Source organism: Zeus faber (genome assembly GCF_960531495.2).
Source record: "Zeus faber genome assembly, chromosome: 12".
NCBI classification, from domain to species: domain Eukaryota; kingdom Metazoa; phylum Chordata; class Actinopteri; order Zeiformes; family Zeidae; genus Zeus; species Zeus faber.
In genome coordinates, this window is record NC_137196.1 from 18045293 (window position 1) to 18062877 (window position 17585).

The 17585-nt window shown below is 48.2% G+C and overlaps 2 protein-coding genes across 2 annotated transcripts in view; one reads left to right on the forward strand and one right to left on the reverse strand.

Moving 5' to 3' along the window:
• Positions 1–269: 269 nt before the first annotated feature.
• Positions 270–4931, forward strand: LOC307238474 (protein-lysine 6-oxidase-like). Its single transcript, XM_080011463.1, has 7 exons — positions 270–1281; positions 1768–1876; positions 2422–2559; positions 2760–2916; positions 3195–3290; positions 3831–3946; positions 4324–4931. The coding sequence occupies exons 1-7, from the start codon at positions 369–371 to the stop codon at positions 4328–4330; spliced, it is 1536 nt and encodes a 511-aa protein (XP_079867589.1). The 5' UTR covers positions 270–368; the 3' UTR covers positions 4331–4931.
• A 7471-nt stretch (positions 4932–12402) lies between these two features.
• LOC307238190 (uncharacterized protein) overlaps positions 12403–17585 on the reverse strand; it is an 8092-nt gene continuing 2909 nt past the window's right edge. The window contains exons 4-6 of the mRNA XM_080011081.1: positions 16986–17585; positions 15773–16418; positions 12403–13998 (exon numbers count right to left, since the gene is read on the reverse strand). The exon at positions 16986–17585 is cut by the window's right edge and continues 451 nt beyond it. Of these exons, the coding sequence (XP_079867207.1) occupies positions 15876–16418; positions 16986–17585 (1143 nt within the window). The 3' untranslated portion in view covers positions 12403–13998; positions 15773–15875. The remainder of the gene's footprint in view (positions 13999–15772; positions 16419–16985) is intronic.

Consider the following 17585-nt stretch of genomic DNA (forward strand, 5'->3'; position numbering starts at 1 on the left):
ACATGTTTAACTTAGAATGTATGGCCCGAGATGACAGCCGTGCGTAAAGTTTGCTCGGAAACGCCCCTTGTGTGAGGCTTGTGTAACCGCGGCTGTAGCACGGCTAGAAACGGGTTAATCCTTTTCGTTTGCAGCCAGGTCGAACTTTTTAGTGCATACGTAAGTAAACCGGGCAAATTTAACAAATGACCTGGAAAAGCCCTCCCTCAGTCTCCTGTCAGTTTACCGGGAACGGCTATGGTGCGTAATTTGAACGGATGAAAGTGCGCTTTGCGTTTACGCATCTAAATAGTCCCATCTAATTCAATGCATGCTACTATTATTTGACTTCTTACATTTAAGAGGGTTTGAATACATTTTGGATAATCATGATCCAGTGGTCGGTGGTATCCTTGTACCTTCTCCAGGGGCTGGTTCCACTCATCACCGCGCAGCAGCCTCCGCGCAGCGGCCCCTGGAGACACCGCATCCAGTGGGAGAGCAACGGCCAAGTGCACAGTCTGCTGAGCACCGGGTCCGAGTACCATTCCCCGGTCCGGTCCAGGAGCCAGTCCAGGGTCTATGTGAGCAGCAGCAGGAGAGAAGGGCTCAGGCCCCCGGTGCCTGGGGAAAGAAGAGGCGGACACTCCGTGCAAAGGCATCTTCGGCCTGTCCAGACAAACCATGGCGTGGACCCAGGATCTATGGGACCGGGACCTGGGCCCAGAGGCGGCAGCACTAGACAGTACCCAGATCTTGATAGCCGCCCTACAGAGCCAAGACACCAGCCGGAGCCCCCTCACTACCCACTCGGGGGTGTGGGATACACCGGCGCACGGCTCTACGACCCGGGATATTCCCGCAGCTTCCAAACCAACGTCTCCTCCTCGGCAGGGAATTCCCGAGGTTCCTCTGGGAGCGGGGTGCCCAGAAGAACAGTAGCAGGAGCGGGAGCGGGGGGCTCTGGGAACAACCAGGATCCTCCAGTACAACGTGGAAACGGCGAGGCAGGAGGACCGGGCGCGCAGTATCACCAATTACGCACGGCTCTGTCCGCACCACCCGTCTCCGGGCGCAATGAGCAGCATCCCGGCCCAGGACACCCGGAAGATTCCGCGCAGGAGAGGGAGTCCGCTGCACAAAGCAGTCGCGGGGAGGACATGGTTAACGATGACCCTCGCAACCCTCTGAAAAACCACAGGAATTCCGTTTTCTACAACATTTATCCCTCTCCGGGAAGGTCAGTCGCGCGCACACGCACAGTGCCTGGCACGGGATATGGGACGAGGTATTTCCAAAACGGTAAGAGTTTTCCTTCCATCCGAGTTTATTGAGATCCAGTGGATTGTTAGTTGTCTGGAATAAGATACACCCACGGTGTCTGTGAAACTGATATCTTATTTTACTCAGCCAGGAAAATGTCCAATTTCCAATTCTGCTGACATCCTAACACGCCATTGTGCCAAAGAGAGAAAAAAAAACAACAACACAATAATGGGGAAACATCTTATCCTGAGCTGCATCTGGCATCAAGGACTTTAAAGGAATGTCAAACATTTTTATTCCGCCAACAGAAACACATGCACTAGAGCAGTGGTTCTCAACGTGTGGTCCGAGGACCCCCAGCAGTCCTTCAAGAGGCTCCCCAGCAGACTTATTAATAGTTCAACTTCACCATTATTTCATCGTAGTTTCACTGTTATCGGGAAAGTCTAGACTGAATCATATCAAACAATAAAAATGGGTCCTTGATATGAAAAAGGGAACGTGCCTTTAATGTTCCTCCAGGACTTCCAGACCTGGTCCCAGACCCGTACGCCATCCAAGCGGGCACCTACATCCAACGCATGCAGATGTACGCTCTGAGATGTGCGGCGGAGGAAAACTGCTTATCCAGGTAATCTCAGGCGGAGAACCCGAATCCCTTCTTTCAAAACACTCTACTGTACGTATCCTACAGATACATCATCTGTAAATGAATTTTACAAATTGTATTAGTGTTTCTTGCAGATACACATATGCTCCACACAAACACTACACAGATATCCAGAAAGAAATGTGCAACATAAATAATACTCTGCTATTTCCGTATCGTGGGGTTGTTCGACCGTGTTAGAATAACTTTCAGTTCGTGTGAGCATGACATTGATTGCGATCGAAAAAAACATCTGTTGATAGAGTTAATATGGCCTTTTGATCGCGTTTCAGAGGAATGATCCTTCGATCCTCCGGGCCTGCCAAGAAGCAAATGCCCTGGATTTGGTTTTCCCAAAAGCATTTGGCATAATGGAAGAGAACCTTTGTGCTAAGTTGCTTCTGAGAAAATCCATCCAGCCAAGGGCAGGGGGCGGGGGGGGGCGCCGCCGGGCGGAACTTTCCAGCGCGGCTTAGCGCCCGTGTCCCACGTGCTCACGTGTTCTGTCCCCCTCCCCCCCCTCCCAGCTCGGCGTACCGGCCCACGGTGCGGGACATCGACTATAGAGTCCTGCTGCGCTTCCCCCAGAAGGTGAAGAACCAAGGCACCGCCGACTTCCTGCCCGTCAGGCCACGGCACCAGTGGGAGTGGCACAGCTGCCACCAGTGAGTTTGGTTTGGAAAACTGAAGTCTCAGGTTCATCTTGCCGGTCATTCGAATAAACCGTGTTAATAATTGCATCACAAGCCTCAAAATTCATTGCTGAGACCATAATCCTGTCCTGTTGACCACAGCATGATATATATATATATATATATATATATATATATATATTGTTCTCTTCTCTACTCTACTCCCTTTTAAGGCACTTCCACAGCATGGATGCCTTCAGTAACTACGACCTCCTGGAGACCGCTACCGGACACAGGGTGGCTGAGGGCCACAAGGCCAGCTTCTGCCTGGAGGACACGGGCTGCGACATGGGCTTCAGGCGGCGCTACGCCTGCACGGCCCACACGCAGGTAGGCGAGAATACTCTCGATGCTTTTGGCGTATTTAACTCGTTTAGCCCAGGTGTCCAACACCCAGTGACGGCAACGTCATATCTGTGTGTATGAAATATATTTCTTTGCCTGAACAACATGGACGGGTGTTCAAGAAGCGCCAGATGATAACCCAACTCCATGTAAAACAGTGGGTTCTTGCCCCAAACCTGTAGCCTGACGGGTTGATGTCACTCAAAGGTAGATGAGTTCACTTCGAATGCTTCATCTGTGGACTGTGTGTTGCTGTGGGACAGGGGTTGAGCCCGGGTTGCCATGACACCTACGCCGCTAACATAGACTGCCAGTGGATCGACATCACGGATATACCTCCTGGAAACTACATCCTGAAGGTAATGTGGAAGATATGATGTTATATTACGTAGACAGCCCTTCATCAGCGACCAAAAAATAATCAATATTAAAATGATTCAAATCAAAATCTTCCCTTCAGGCTATTATAATGTTTTAGAATTCAACTAAAAAGAGGCTGACTCACTTTCTTTGAGGGGGTTAATTGGGTAATGGAGTGTACTTTGTCATGATTTGATCCGTTGCCGCGGTGATCTGCCCTGATTAAAATCACCAGGTCACCCCAAGTGTAGGCGCAATAACCTTGTCTGAGAGTGAAGGACCGGGCAGACGAATGTGGATGCTTCCATTTCTAAAGTATTTGTTTTCAGTTCTTGACTTTCCTCAAGGTTTCTCTGCGCAGAGTCTGCGAGTCAATGTTGCCAAAGTCCAAATTAATACATAAAAAAAAAAAAAAACAAATGGATTTCCGGGAACGCTGCCGACGGTAGGGCGAGGACGTGAGAAGCTCGTGCTCGTCTCGTCCCGTTCTCAACAAAAAAAATATTTATTTATTTTAATTTTTTTTGCTGTATTTCCAGGTGACCGTAAATCCGAATTTCCACGTCGCGGAGTCGGACTTCACCAACAACATAGTGAGGTGTGACATCACCTACACGGGGGTTTACGTCCAGACGCGAAACTGTCGAGTGACGAGGTGAGAGAGCCGCCGCGCCGAACGCCATGTCCGTCCGTCAGAGGTCGAATCCCTGTTCCGAGGAACCGGGGGGATAATGCGTTTTGCAGTCACGGCGCGCTACTCAGACAGAAAGCATCCCCGGTATGACACTAATGCATTACTGTAATCGAATTGGTCACGGGAACGGAGCTTTGAGACAGGGCTCTTACCCGAAAATCACGTGAAAAGCGATTTCCATCCAAAATGACTCTGCATGTCGTGCAAAACAAACCGGAGCAGACGTGTTTATTGTTGGACCCATTTTTTATTTTATGTTTTGTTGAAATACCAGGATATGAGAGAAGCACGTGTACGCACGCAGCACGGCCGTGGTTTTACATCTTTCTTCTCCGCAGGGGTTGAAACCTTCCGCGGACCCCGGCGCACCCAGAGCATCTCCCCACGTGCTCCGACTCAACGGCTGTCGTGGTTATTTATGAATGTAAAGTATAATATTAGACGGTTTACAAGTCTTGTTCGTCGCCTGGCGTTGGTCATTGTGCAGCATGCCAAATCTGTCACAGATTTAATCTTACAAACTATAAACATTCATAACAAATGGGTCAGATTTATAATCATAACGTGTCTTTGCCAACGTGGTTTATTCATTAGATAGAGGCTTTTGTTTTCCTTTTATCGCCTTTACATTTGAGTGGGATCGCCATTTCGAGTGCATATCATAAGTTGTACGACAGTTTTATTGAACCACTTTTTGGTTATAGTGATAAAAGTCCTTTTCTTTGTTATTTCTTCTTTTTATTTTGTCGTACTCCTTAAGCGTGATTCAATATGCTTGAAAATCTGTTGCGTGCGCGTGTGTGTGTGTGTGTGTGTGTGTGTGTGTGTGCGTGTGTGCGCCCGCATGTGTGTGTGTGTGTGTGTGAGTGTGTGGCTGGAGTGAAGTGGAAAAATGGACCTTAAAACGGTCATGAAAACCTGTTTATATTTCTGGAACCTAATTGAGTGTACCATGTTTTGTTTTTGTTTTTTTTTGTTCCTTGTATGTTCTATTTAATAAAAAAAAAATAAACCCAAAGAGGACCCTGGGGTGTTTTTCAGAGGAAGTCTTCTCTAAATGTACCTCCGCGGACGGCCACCCCGCTGGATCACGGCAGATTAGGGGGGCGAGAAAGGAAGGAACTTGTTTAGGTTCAAACCTTTTTTTTTTTTTTTCTTTGAGCCGTCCATCCCCCGCAGCTTGGAACGGGGCGTTCGTCCCCCCCCCCTCGAAAGCCGGACGGCGTTCACCGCGAGCGATGCCTCTGAGACAAACAGGCCGGGAGACGCGGGCTGGGGACATGTTTGCTCACGAGGCCGTGCGAAGACGGCGGCAGGATCTTATACCCCCATGTCATATCTGCTGAGGCAGAGCCGGGGCGGGATGAATGGGGGCCCCCTCTCTCTCTCTCTCTCTCTCTCAAATTTGTGAAGCGTTCTCTCTCTCTCTCTTCTCTCTCTCTCTTTCTCGCTCTCTCTATCGCTATCCATCTATCTCCATCTAACCCTCTCCTCTATATCCCCCCCTCTCTCTATCGCTTTCTCTCTCTCTCAAATTCGTCAAGAGTTCTCTCTCTCTCTCTCTCTCTCTCTCTCTCTCTCTCTCTCTCTTTCTCTCAAATTCGTGAAGAGTTTTCTCTCTCTCGCTCTCTCTCTCTCTCTCTCTCTCTCTCTCTCTCTCTCTCACCATCCATCTATCTCCATCTAACCCTAACCCTCTATATCCCTCGCTTCTCTTTCTCTCTCTCTCTCTCTCTTTCTCTCACCATCCATCTATCTCCATCTAACCCTCTCCTCTATACCCCCCCTGGTCTTTTAAGTGATGTGTGGGGAGTTTGGCTGCTTGTAAAACAGATCAGTCTTAAAGCTTCCTCCCACCGATCTCTCTGTGTTATGGTTCATTCGGGTCCATGAGGGCTCGGTCCGAGGAGGCGGCAGTTTTTAAGAGCTCTGTCTCACCGGGACGATTGATTCATGTTCCCAACGAGGGGTCTCAGTGACTCATTTCTCATCGCAAGATGTTTTCACCCGGCGCTCGCTGCACAGGCGGCGAGCGGCGGACTGCTTCGAGTACATCTGGCGGGGAGAAAAAAAAAAAGGATGAACCGTGGAAAGTGCAAACCCCGGTGGAGCTCTGTTCATTTTTCGGAAACCGCCGCTCTGCCGTAGCGCCCTGTTTCACCTTCTGGTGGATTTTCCCACACGCGGCTCAGAACACGAACACTCAGGGAAAGAATGAGAATGAATGAATGAATGAATGAATGAATGAATGAATGAAGAAAATGCCCTCTCAGACAGTGTGCCGTTTTGAGGGGCAAACAGATTTACAGGCGGAGGAGGAGGAGGAGGAGGAGGAGGAGGAGCGGTCGGCGCGGCGAAACTGACGTTGGAGTGGACGGAGTGAGAGCGGCTGAAAGGGTTCGCGCCGGGCCGCGCCGGGACGCGTCTGCGCCAGAACATATCGTCTGTGTTATTGAAGGTGTCTGGAAAAAAAAAAAAAAAAAGTCACCTCCACTCCGATCCCGTCTGGAAACTCGACAGAATACACGAGCAGACAGTGACAATCTCAGCAAAAAGGACCACTGCAGAGATTCCACAAAGGTAGAGATCATTCACAGGAGGCAGTTACCTTGATTAGGTCGATTATTATTATTATTCGGGGTCTACGGCTCATGACGCAGCACTTGGACCTGTGCTCGCGATCCAATCTGATGTTCAGCATTTTCAATGAGTGTGTGTGTGTGTGTGTGTGCGCGTGTGTATGTGTGTGTTTTGTGTGTGTGTGTGTGTGTGTGTGTGTGTGTGTGTGTGTGTGTGTGTGTGCGTGTGCGTGCGAGCACGTGCGCCCGCCCCGTCTGTTTCTCTGAGCTCAACTGTTCCTTTTTGGACCGGCATGTCATTTCAAACATGTCATGCTGGAGAGAAGAAGGGGATTGTTTGCTCAGCTGGCCGACCCGCAGGCTCGCACCCCGGCAGACATCTGGACGGCGTCTCCCGCTGGCCCCTGCACCAGCGCCGGCGTCGGGACCGGGGCCACGGGGGGAGCTGGCACCCTTCTTTTGGTCCGGCCGTGCCTCATTTCCGCGATTACTCCAACAAACGCAAGGTAGAGCAGGCAAGGTCAAAGCAGGATGGGGCCGTTGTTAACAGTGGCGCGGCGTCCCGCCAGGTTCACCCCGGCGCACCGGGGACGCAGACAGACGTTCCTCCCCGGGACGCTCCGCAGCGTCGGGGGGAGGGGCGGGAAAGGGTGTGGGGTATTTACAGGTCACGTCTGGACAAAGCGGGGGGCCGTGTGAGAGGGGAGGTCACGATGGCGGAACGTGCTCCGCCGCCGGGAGACCGCCCTCGCGGGTTGACTTAGGCAAAGAGCGGAGAAATTCCTCAGCGGCGCCGTCATCTCGCTGGGACCGGCGCTGGGGTTGGCTCCGACGCGGTGATGGAGCGCAGGCCCGCACCCGTAGACAGATATAAAGAACCAGCTTCCTCGTTCTGGACGGTTGCATAACTGGCAGACAACAACTTCCGACGTAACGGACAATACCAGGGTGTCTGCATTTCTGAGTGCAATTTAATACTCTAACAGATGTTTTTAAGACACGTTTGGACAAAGAACAAGACTCTCTTATTCAATTCAGAGTATTGCTGTCAAGTATAACGATAGGTGCCAGTACTATCTGTCAGGTGGCAGAGGTCAGTTTTAGATAGAAATAGGGTAAGTTCTTTAGGTGAGCCTGGTAGCTGTCAAAAGCTGTCTTCCCTCATTGGCGGGTGATTAAAAATCCTTAAAAAATAATCGAGCAAACTCTGAACTGTTCCCTCTCTCCTTTAGATGAGTGGTCCCAAACTGAAATGACCCGGGGGGGGGGGGGGGGGGGGCACTGGCCACATGTTCAACATCAAGGGAAAGTTTTTCCTGTGTTTTTATTTTATTTCATTTTCACAGTTAAGGCCCAATAATATGCACGTCACCTTAGAAAAAAACAACAACTTTGTTTTATTCAGTTTTATTCAGTTTTATATTCTGAAAACATGATGTGAGATTGCCTGGAGTAATCAAGCACTGTGATTAAAAAGAAAAATTAGCAATGTATTGTCAACATGTAGTGGAGCGCATGTGGCCCCCTGGCCAGTAGTTCAAGACCCCTGTTTTAGATCAAGGATAAGGGATTAGATACTGTTATTAATCAAACCAGTACATTCTTCTTACAAGGAGATTCTTGTATTTCTCTCTCCGGGCAAGAATAAAGCACCTTGGCTTAACCTCAAAAAAATAAACATAATGGAAAGCGAAATCACATAAAACGTTGAAACGAATACCCCATAAATTCACTTTTAAGACCGTCGGATGACTCTCGAGACCCGATGTTTGTGAGAGTGAAGCTGAGACATTTTTAAGGCTCTTTTTTTTCTTTTCTTTTTTTTTCTTTTCTTTTTTTTCAGGACCGGCAGACACCCTGAAATGCGGCCCCTGCAGTGCCGAGCACGGCGCCCGACATCTGCAGCGAATTCCGCTCCTCTTTCACGATGGGTGGCATCCGTGGCTTGGCCGCTTGTTTGGAAGGGGATGCAGACGAAATTTGCCGTTGTTTGATTGCCGATCCGTATTCCGTCTGCCCCGGCGCGTCGTGTTTATTTTCCTCCAAACTCTTCTAATTGCCCCCCTTTATTCATCTCCCGGGCGAGGCGCTCATCACGCTCCAATCAGTCTGAAATTAGGCAGCAAGCATCTCTGTTTAAACTATTAATAAGACCTGAGCAACCGGGGTCTTTACATTTTATTCATTTATTTTTTTCGTTACTTATTTACCCCGTCGCCTTTGAAGTCAGGCTCGCTGCCGTTGCTTCAAATCTGAAAATCGCATTCGAGGAAAAAGAACCCACGCATGGAACTTTTATTTGCGAGCGCTGATATTATCTTCTCTAGTTTTAAACAGACCATCCACCTTGAAGCAGGGAGTGATGTGAACCGGTTTGATTCACCGATTTGATTTTAATAAAGTGTGAATAATGTGTTGATTTGTTTTTTTGTTCGTGTGTTTTGTCTGGTTATGCTCTCATAACCCTTCCCCATTGACTTGCTCTTTGGATATTACAGTTATTACTCTGCTTTTTCACTCGGTATATGCCGGGGAAGAAACGTCGTTCAAAGCCACGTTAATGAATCCATTACTTTCCGTTATGGATTCCCAAAGTTTTTGGGCAAAGGCCGACTCTGTTGGATGTTTGGAATGCTGTCGTTTTTTTTTCGCAAACAGAGCAGAAAAAGAACATCCTGTTGGAAGGAAAGGGGAGAAAAAGAAAAAAAAAAGCGATGAACATCACGGATATTAATAGCGGGGCGGCCTCCAACTTGTGTATTGTTTTTGGGAAGGTCGAGACAAATGAGAGGTGGGAGCCCAGTCAGCCCGTGTTGTTCTTGGTTCAAAACACTGTCTCGCGCGCGTGTGTGTGTGTGTGTGTGTGTGTGTGTCTGTCTGTCTGTGTGTGTGTGCGTGCGTGCGTGTGTGTATGTGGAGGGCCAGACGTGCTACAGACGAGGTGTTATGGAAGTTGTCAGCGCCTAGCGAGGCTTAAGGCGGCAGATCCGGGATCCAGGGCCGGCGGTCTCACCGGTGACTTGTTTATTTGTGTTCATCTTGTTTGTTTGTCCGAGGAGAGGGATTTTACATGGGGAGAGCTGGGTGAGTGGGGGAAACTCTTTGAAGCGATCCCACTTTTATATGGCGCCAAAAAAAAGACCCCCACCCCACTTAGAAATAACAAGTGAGGTGAAATGCATCTGGAGTGCGTAAGATGTTCTTGCACATGTCTATACCGAGCCATGGCAAACACTGAGGCTGTTATTTTATTTTGCTGAAGTAAGAGGTCGTGACTGAGGTCTGCGGAACACAAAGGAAATTGAAGACGCCTGTTTAGGATTATGATGAAGGTTGCGATTGAGTAATGTCTATTCTTAACGATAAAACTACAACGTTAATGCAGGAACATTCTCATTGCCGTGTTGGCTGGAAATCTCACCCACCCAAAAAGAAATGCGCAGGATAGTCATTGTTAACCATTGGAATATTATTGGTCCTAAGCATCACTGTAAAAATGGCACAGTATTCTTGCAATATTATTCATTGTATACCTAATAATCCTCTCGGATTCACATTATCAGTCCAAATTATGTGTGTATGTTTAAAGTATTCTTTCTTGATTTACCGCAATATTTTAACACAATTACGAGCTATTTTATATATTATATTTTAGCAAAAAAAAAAAAAAAACTGTCAGCGCTAGTAGGTCACCAAAATAGGATTCATTTCAATAAATGCAATGTAGCGATTGTATGGAAGCCCGTTTCGGCCGCATTAAAGAGAAAAGTTTGCTAAATTGCGACTTTTTTTCCTCACAATTCCGATTCTGAATTCTGGCTCTGACTGAGCCGTCTGGCAGTTGGTCAATGCAGTGAAGTCAAATGTCAATGCAGTGAATGAATGGGGAATTCACTTCTGGAAACGGAGCCGCTCAAAAAGTGGCCGGTCACCGTTGCGCTCCATACAGAAAATACAATACAAAAACGAGGCTGTCCATCAACACCAATATAGGCTATGTGAACACATTAAATGATGACCAGTTTCATAACATTATTTTTCTTTGCAAAGTTGAGCGACTATTCGACAAGAATGGTAACTGGGCGATATTTGGGTGTGTGAACGGGACTTATTGACTTATTGACTTATTGATTAGACCCCCTAGATGAGTCCCTGCACCCAATTCAGGCACTGGCAAAATCTGTTTTGACGAATATACTCACTCGTGTACTAGTTTGGAAACAAAACTGAATCCGAGATTTGTCAACGGAGGCCTCAGCAAGGCGGCCATCTTCCCTCAGCCGTCCAAAACGGTCCCCCCAAAACGGACTCCACTGTCTTCTCGAGGTGGCCCGCCAACGTACAAGTCTTTGATTTCCAGTACTTGGACCCGGAGTGCCATCCTCGTTCCGAGAGTTTCGCATCAACTTTTGCATCACTGCAATGTGGGTGTTTTCAGTTCCGTGGTCAAGCCGTGTTCTTGATGGACATCCATTATTATCGGTGATGTGAACTGATCAAATAGCCTGCGATCACATGGGGGTCATTGTTGGTTTGTTTATGCTTCAAGCCGGATCACTTTTCTGGAGAAGCCATCAATACAGCCGCTGATACATATTCCACCGGGTTTTAGTTAACATGCCATACATCATTTGGACCATGACCTTGTTAAATGGGCGCCCGTCTCGGGCGATTCCGCGTACGTGCTTCATCCGCCTTGATTGTTGAACCGGCTCCAGGGATCGGAGGCTGGGTCAATACCAGCGAAAACGACGAGATCTTACGGGTTGGGAAACCACGCCTAAAATAGTCCTCTATGATTGAATCAATTTTTCATTTTCAATGTGAAAAGCTTTCTGGCTAACACACTGCGGAGGAGGTGACGCTGCCTGATTGGCAAAAAAACAACAAAAAAAAAACAACTCAGAATTAGGAGGGCAGACATCTATAATCATCAAATAATCCGAGCAGTTAGAACTACGAGAAATAAAGTCAGAATTGTTAGAAAAAAAAGTCTGTATGTAAGCAACACCGGTGTCACTTTTGGTATTTGGAATTCGGTCCCAACAGTTTTTTGAGTGCATTTGCGCTTTTACACCACTGTCGTAAAAAACTTGGTCGGGTGTCCGAAAATAATTTATTTTACCGGACAGAGTTGAACCTCTATCGATCACGTTTCAATAACAGTCTATGTTGCAAACGCAGATGTAATGTTCACCTCGGGTACAGCGCCCCTTGCACATTCGTATGACAAATGATTGCACTTAAATTAGTTTGAAGGACGGGAACTTTTCAGCCAGAAATAACAGAGTCCTGGATGAAGCTCATAAGTTGAGCAATGCTTCCTGTCGACCTTTTCTGGTGTAAATGGAAGAACTTGAGTCAGTTCTCACTGAAGGTGACGGTCATGCACCTCCATCCAGGGCAAACTTGTAAATGCCCATCTTGGGCAGACTGCTCGGGTTATGTTCTATGTAGGCTGCAAAAACACAGCATCCCTTGTAACTTTTTACTTTGTGTTCAAGGAGTTGCCTGAAAATCCCGCCATTAAATACTTGGTGTTGTTTAAAATGTCTGTTTGAGAAGGAAACCTCAAAGTGGCAACTCCTGAATTTGTCTGCTGGGTGGATTTGACGGGACGCAGAATTCCATTTGAGACGGCGACTGGTTTTCACTGTACTTTTTCACCGCATAATGAAGTTTCACTTTATTTCTCGCAACTTGAAATTCAAATTTAGGCGCAACCTGCGTGAATGTTTATATATTCAGGTGGTGACATGATGGCATGACTGCAATTTTCATTCTTTTCAAGATTAATACCAAAACAACAAATTTGAGAAAATGAAGAAGAAAGCAAAATCAGAGTACCATCATATTTATTTTGAAGCTGTTATTTTAAGGTCAAAAGAAAAAACGGACATAGTGTTGCTTTGGGAAAACTTTTTAATGTAGCGGAAACGGGCTTCCACAGTATGGTGTATTTGACTGCTCTGTCCCCTATAAGACCTCTAGATTATAACTATAAGGTAACTATAAATTATATTATAGTATTTCTATAATATTTCATAATAAATATAAAGATAACATAATAAATAAAGGACTATCTCATGTTACCTTCTCATATAATGGCCTCGATAGTGATTCAAAAAGAAAAAAAACATCGCTTGAAACGATTTTGACTTTCTGTGGTTTATCGACCGCTTGCAACCTTGTTTCCCCCGTCCGACCTTGAAACGCAACTCGCCTTATTCGCGCCTGCTCCGACGCACAGACACAGGGAGCGGGTCACGCAACAGCCCCACCGACGCCGTTCCCAGCTGTAAAATCATAAATCCCCGTGCAGACAGATAAAATCTTCACACACGCAGAAAACACAGGTAGAGAAAGGGACGGTGTTGAGTCGAGGTGACCGTGTACTGCAGTCAAAGCGCTGCGTGCGTCCCACGCCTACGTATCCTCCACCTGTTTGTTTCTAAAGCCCGCACCGGCTTATTGGCGGGGAAGGCTGGAGCACCCGGCCTCGACCCGTGAGCGAACACGACGGGACCTGCGACGGCGGTGGAATCGAGCACAGGTCCCCCCGCCCACGTCGCCTCCACTTCCGTGACGGGGGCCCCCCGGGAGCGGTCGGAGCAGGACACGGCACGGAGCGAGGGAGGCGGGCGCGGCGAGACAGAATAAGGTCACGAGACTGAGTTTTTTCGTGTTTCGGGATCGGGGAGGAGCTCCGACGGGTTTTAACGAGCGTTGGGAACGGCGTGCCGGGTACATGGAGGCCCCGCCGCCCGTCACAAGAGATCACGCGTAATCATCCCCTCGGACGCAGCCCGGTCGATACAACATTTAGAGAATGGGAAAAGCGAGGACAAGTCGGAGGAATCCGCTCGGGGAAGGGTATCCACACAGAACGCAACGTTCCGAGCTCGGGGGCCCCGGCGTCCCCCGACGTCGCGGCTCCATCGTCTCGTTGGGCTTTCTTTGGTAACATACGTGTCGTGGTGTGAAGTAAACAAAGTTAAACTCAGTTAAACTTTTTTTTTTTTTTTTTTTTTTCATTTTTGTTTAAATAAAAATATACTCTGCTTAATTCCATGATATCGTCTAAGAATACATAAGCATAATTATGGAATAAATTAACATTGTTGTGGAAAAATAGACTTTTTACATAGATGGTTGATGGAGGTCGGGGGTAGTTCGTGCCCCGCATCCCCGTTGGTAGCAGCAAATATCGCAAATGACCATGAGGGAATGGATTTAATCAATCCTCCTATTTGGGGTACTTCCCTCCACAGCCCTGTGCCGGCAGGCCTGCCTGCCTGCATAATGGAGTCTCACGCCTCAGGCGGCTTTTTTTTTTTTTGGTCCCCCCCCCACCCCTGTGGAAACACCCCCACCTTCAGGCCAGCCTCAGCCTTCCATCGCATGACAGCTTGTCCGAGTCGCATCATCAGCCCCCTGCAGGGGAAGCCACAGAAGAGAAAACATCATTTAAATTCACAACGCAGCCCCCGGGTGAGCCCGCGTGCTCCCCGCACCCGCGGCTCCCCTCCTCGAGGCGTTTTTCGACGCAAGCAGCGAGAGTTGACGCGGCGCGAATGGCCTTGTCTGCCTGTCGCAACCGCGGCACTGTACTGTGCAGTGCAGGTGTGGTGTCTCCAGCGGCGACTCCATGTGTTTGTGTGGGGATTGCCATGCAATGTACGGACTCGTAATAATTAATGCGTCCAATCATTTTTGCTGTTTAGTCCCAAAGCGCAGCAATGCGAGCGGAGTGGGGACGGAGGAAGCAACGGAGTTTTTCCATCTTATCTCCGCGGTGGTGGACGTGCCGGTGACGACAAAACACTCCCAAACAGCAAAGTAACCCGTGGGACGGGCCTTTTTATTTTTATTATTTTTATTTTTCTAGGCCCAGAACTCACTTCGCTCTCGTAACCCAATCCCCCCCCCCCCCCGCGCCAAACAATGGGGAGAGCCGCAATAAAAGCCCCGCACAAGTGCACACGTTTATAACAGTCAGAGTCGCAAATCTAACAAGGGTTTGCCTCATTCCTCTTTGGCGCGAGGCCAAGGTTTTTTTGGTTTTTTTTTGGGTTTTTTTTTTTTTATGATTAAAACCAGATTGTGCCGAGCCAACTCGAAAAGGGGGCAGAAAAACAGATTGCAGTTATGAATGCTCTGCACAAGAGGGCAGCATCTGCACAAACTGCCCCCGCGCCTCTTTTTTTGGGGGGCGGGGGGGGGGGGGATCAATTCAATTTCATTTTCTGTATCGTGACTTATCTCTACCTCACACAAGGACAACTCCCTAATAAGCGGGTTTTGGTTTTTCCCTTTTAGAAGAAGAAACAAAACTTTAGGGTGAGGTTGCGGTTGCTTTTTTTTTTTTTTTTTTGAATTGTTTTTATTTTTTTGGAATGTTCTGCCCGTGACTCATGGCTCAATGGTAACATCTGAGTTATGTGGATATGATGTGTTGCATAAAGACACATCTCACCAGAGCACAAGACGATTGAGTTCCCTCTGAAAGGAGACAACACTGAGTCATACCTATTATCCCCCTATAAATATAACGATGCTTTTCTTCTGTCAAATAATTCAAATGCAATGCAAAAAAACGACTAATCTCTCGCCAATTCGCATACACTTCCTTCAAAGTCAGGCGTAAAGTCACATTGCAATATATGTTTACCTTTTATCTTGTACTGTACTTAAGTCGACATTTTATCGGAGAATTTCATTGGTTGACCCACTTCAACTTATTTGTTGATATAGTTTGCAAGTGGATCATATTTTACACACTTTTTAAGCAAGCTGAAACTAAATGGGAATCTCACCTGTTGCCCAATTAGGTTTTGGTTTTTTTTCCCCACTGTTTTTCTGAAAAGGGGATTTCAAGTTCAAGACAGTTTGAGACTAAACTAAATCACATGTCTAGATAACCTTTTTTTAGGGGGGGGGGGGGTTCTGCTCCGTGGTAAAGCCCGGGAAATCATGTGACATCAACAAAAGCAGACGCATTACGCTTGCCGCCCACACACGGACACAAACTCTCAGAAGTGCGGCCTGCCGGGAATCACTGCTATTCATTAACTCTCTGAGAAGCCTACACAGTCAGTAAACACGGCACGCGTCTTCACCTACGAGTGTTGACGGAAATGTCAACAGTTGTAAAAAGGAAAAATGGAAATTGTGAAGAAAAAAAAAAGCTTCTTGTGTGGACGCTTACCATGAGTGGTTCCCGCATTGGGTCTGTTTCAGGCTTCCACTCGCTGTGTCGCAGGGTGTCAGATTTCAGGCCCATATGGCACTGGAGCAGCCCACCCCCTCCTTCATACCATGCTGGTGCTCTGTCTCCGTTTCCCCGGGAAGGAAGGGGTCTTGAGGGGGTTTGGAGGCGGGCAGGGGTCCCTCTCACACCTCCCATTCTGGGGGTACGGCGGAGGCTTCTGAGTCCTTGAAGCGGAGGCGCTGTTCCTGACTTTGGCCGTGGGATCCGGGCCCCGTGGCGGCGGTTCCGCATGGGTTTCTCCCACGTGATTGGGATCTCTGGTGGGAACCAGGTGGGGAGGATGGCCGTTCATGCCAGATCTGTCACGGCTGATGTCTTTGCAGAGGCCGGGCTGTGTGACGCGGTTGGTTTTAACAACGGACGCCATATGGACAGGGGAGGGGGCGTTAGTTCTCAAGATGATGTGGTTCTGGTCTATGGACTGTGGCACCATGACTGGAGCAGCTCTGTGATGAGGCACCAGGGCCAACCTGAGATCTCCCTGGGAAGTGGCGTGAAGGCTGCTGGACGCACCATGGGCGACGGCAGGGCTTTCGTCACTGAGGTCGATGTTGGCTGTGAGGTGATCAATTTGCTCAACCACCTGAATAACAATAGAAAGTGTCAATGTATTAAAAATATGGTTCTTGCGGCAAAAGACTACAAGCTTCTCCTCACCGCGTCAATCGACACAAATGATGTGGCCTCAGAAACAAGTCACTGAATCTCAATTCTTTTATTTTCTGAAGGCATTCGACTATGAGTCAATGCTTGCAAAATGGATACTGTAAAAGCAAAGCATGATTTAGCAAGATTCTCAGGCCAGGCTATTTAATGCGCTGCCAGGAACGGTGCCAATTTCACCAGCTTTCTCCAAAAGGTCAGTGCAAATTGCTCTCAATGCTTCTGCGAGAGATGATAAGTGAGTCACAAACACAGTCCACACACGGACAAGCCCAGAAACACACCCACAAACACACCAACTGGCACAGTGTGTCAGGATGGCTATGTTTGTTGGCTATGTTGAGCTCCCGAACGGCATGGAAATCATTTAAAATGTCAAGCTTACATTTCAGCCACTGCAAAATATTTTGACAGGTGACCTTCGGAGTTAACACACCTGTTGTAGGGATTAAAGACAACTTGAGTGGAGTATATAAACAACATTTACCTCTTTCATCTCAACATGAACCTGCTTCAGTCCGCCCAGCACACCTTCCAGGTCTGTCACCACCTGTCGGATCTGATCCTGGATGGTCTCCTGTCTCGCTCTCTGCCTTACAGGGTCAGAACTCTGACGCCGGAGCTGGTTTCCATTGGTGGCTTTAGAGGATTCTCTACTGAGGGTGTCTGGCACGGGGACAAAGGGCCCCTTCCGCCTGCTGTGCTGCAAGTGTTTTTGCGGGACCTCGGTGGGGAAGAAGCCCCCATGAGATGCAATGCATCCGTATCCGTTGTAGCCCTTCTTTGATCCACCCTCCAATCCGCTCCAGCCGTGATGGTTATCTCTCCCACCAGCACCCTCAAAGTACACAGGCTTTGGACCACGATGGCCATTGTGCAAATGACCTGGTTGGGGACCTTGTGGCTGAAGGTCTAAATGATAGTGTTTAAAGCAGCGTAACCTGTCCTCTTCCTCCTCCTCCTCTCCTTCCTCCTGCTCTGCCGCCTCGGATAGGTAGTGGACAGTCCGCCTGTGTCTGGAGGCCTGACCTCTGAACTGCTGGGGAGGGGACTGGACAGGCTGTGGTGGCCAGGCGTTAAAGGGGTG